At 39.0% G+C, this 1,427-nt stretch overlaps 1 protein-coding gene across 1 annotated transcript; it reads right to left on the bottom strand.

Annotated features, from left to right (window-relative positions):
- Positions 1 to 228: 228 nt before the first annotated feature.
- LOC120217789 (PRA1 family protein F3-like) lies at positions 229 to 1,051 on the bottom strand. Its single transcript, XM_039214865.1, has one exon. The coding sequence runs from the start codon at positions 899 to 901 to the stop codon at positions 359 to 361; it is 543 nt and encodes a 180-aa protein (XP_039070796.1). The 5' UTR covers positions 902 to 1,051; the 3' UTR covers positions 229 to 358.
- Positions 1,052 to 1,427: the final 376 nt, after the last annotated feature.

Below are 1,427 nucleotides of genomic sequence, written 5' to 3'. Positions count from 1 at the left end.
TAATTTATTCAAATTTGATTTAAATTTAAACAGTTTCATCTCTATCTCTGCATGCACTTAATCCGGGTTTAGAAAAAAAAATTATTTAATTCAAAAATCTAACACGATCGAATTAGGTTGAAACTCATCGGGATGAAATGCCCATCACTCCTCATCCACCATTCAAAGTCAAAATTACTTGCCAATTGCAAGCCTTCCGGTCAATTACGATTCAAGCATTTAACAATGTTAAACAAGAAATAAATCCCATTCAATCAAACAACACAATCAAACAAACGAAATTATACTTTTACCAATAAGAACTTAACTAAAACCAAACAAAGAATAGCATTGAAAAGAAAAGAAGTAAACCCAGGAATCATGGAGAAGATATCAAGCCAGTAGATTCCTCATCATACAAATCATCGGTCCTCCTGAAGGAAGCGTGGACCAAGACGACAACCGCGCCAATCAAAAGCGACCACAAAATATTCGGCGTCGCATCCGTCAACAGCAAGAAGACGATGGTCAAAACCCCCAGGACGATCAGCACCACACGGTCGTCGACGGTACGGCGGAAAACAACTAAAGGCTCGTCCCGTAGGAAGTACAAGAACAACCAGGCGGCCATCATGGCTGCGAAGACTATAAGGGAGACGGGGTGCCATAAAAGGCTGAGGAAAAGGATGAAAAGCACGATCATGGCGTAGTTCATGGTGAAGTAAGCAACGTTACTTCTAACCCTGGAAATAGCATCGGATATGTTCCCGGGGAAGTTGAAGGAGCGTATGTTGAACATAAGTTTCCATGGACGACGATCTGCGAGCCCTTCTTTGATACGTTCCTTCGCTCGAGATAGGTATTCGATGTTCGCCGACGGTCCCGCCGACGAAGATGTCGGGATTGTGCCGTAGTTTGTCATGGTTATTTCTTTTTTTATTGGATTGAAGTCCAAAGGTTTGACTTTTTGAAAGGTTTTGCTCCGGGAAAGGAGAAAGAAGAAGAAAACTCGAGAATATCGTGAAGGAAAATACGAAGATGGTGGGTAAGTAAATGTTAGAAGAAACAAAGAATTACAGGTGACGGTGGGGAATGGTGGGTTTATGATAGGATTGTGAGGTCTAATGCTTCTGATACCTCTCGTCTTAATTAACTGGTATAATTGCAAGGATGCTCCCTGTACTTTATCAAAATATTCTAATGTGAAGCCTCTATCTTTTTTAAACGGAATAAGATGATTAGAAGGTAGTATTTGTTCATAATCATTTTAATCATTGACAACACTTACATACCATAAATACAACTGTTTGAACTCATAATAAAATAATATTTTATATTGCTATTAAGATCGTTTGGGTTAGATGCCTCTACTTTTTAAATGTTCAATATACCCATGAACTATAGGTTTTGTGTTCTACTATAGCCATTGAGACTAACATCGTTAAATG

This window comes from Hibiscus syriacus, unplaced genomic scaffold, assembly GCF_006381635.1.
Source record: "Hibiscus syriacus cultivar Baekdansim isolate YM2019G1 unplaced genomic scaffold, ASM638163v2 tig00110187_pilon, whole genome shotgun sequence".
Taxonomy (NCBI): Eukaryota; Viridiplantae; Streptophyta; class Magnoliopsida; order Malvales; family Malvaceae; genus Hibiscus; species Hibiscus syriacus.
This window is presented reverse-complemented; position numbering and strand designations above follow the sequence as displayed.

Excerpts from the sequence above, each read along its gene's own strand:
- LOC120217789 (XM_039214865.1), bottom strand. The coding sequence starts at position 901 with ATGACAAACTACGGCACAATCCCGACATCTTCGTCGGCGGGACCGTCG.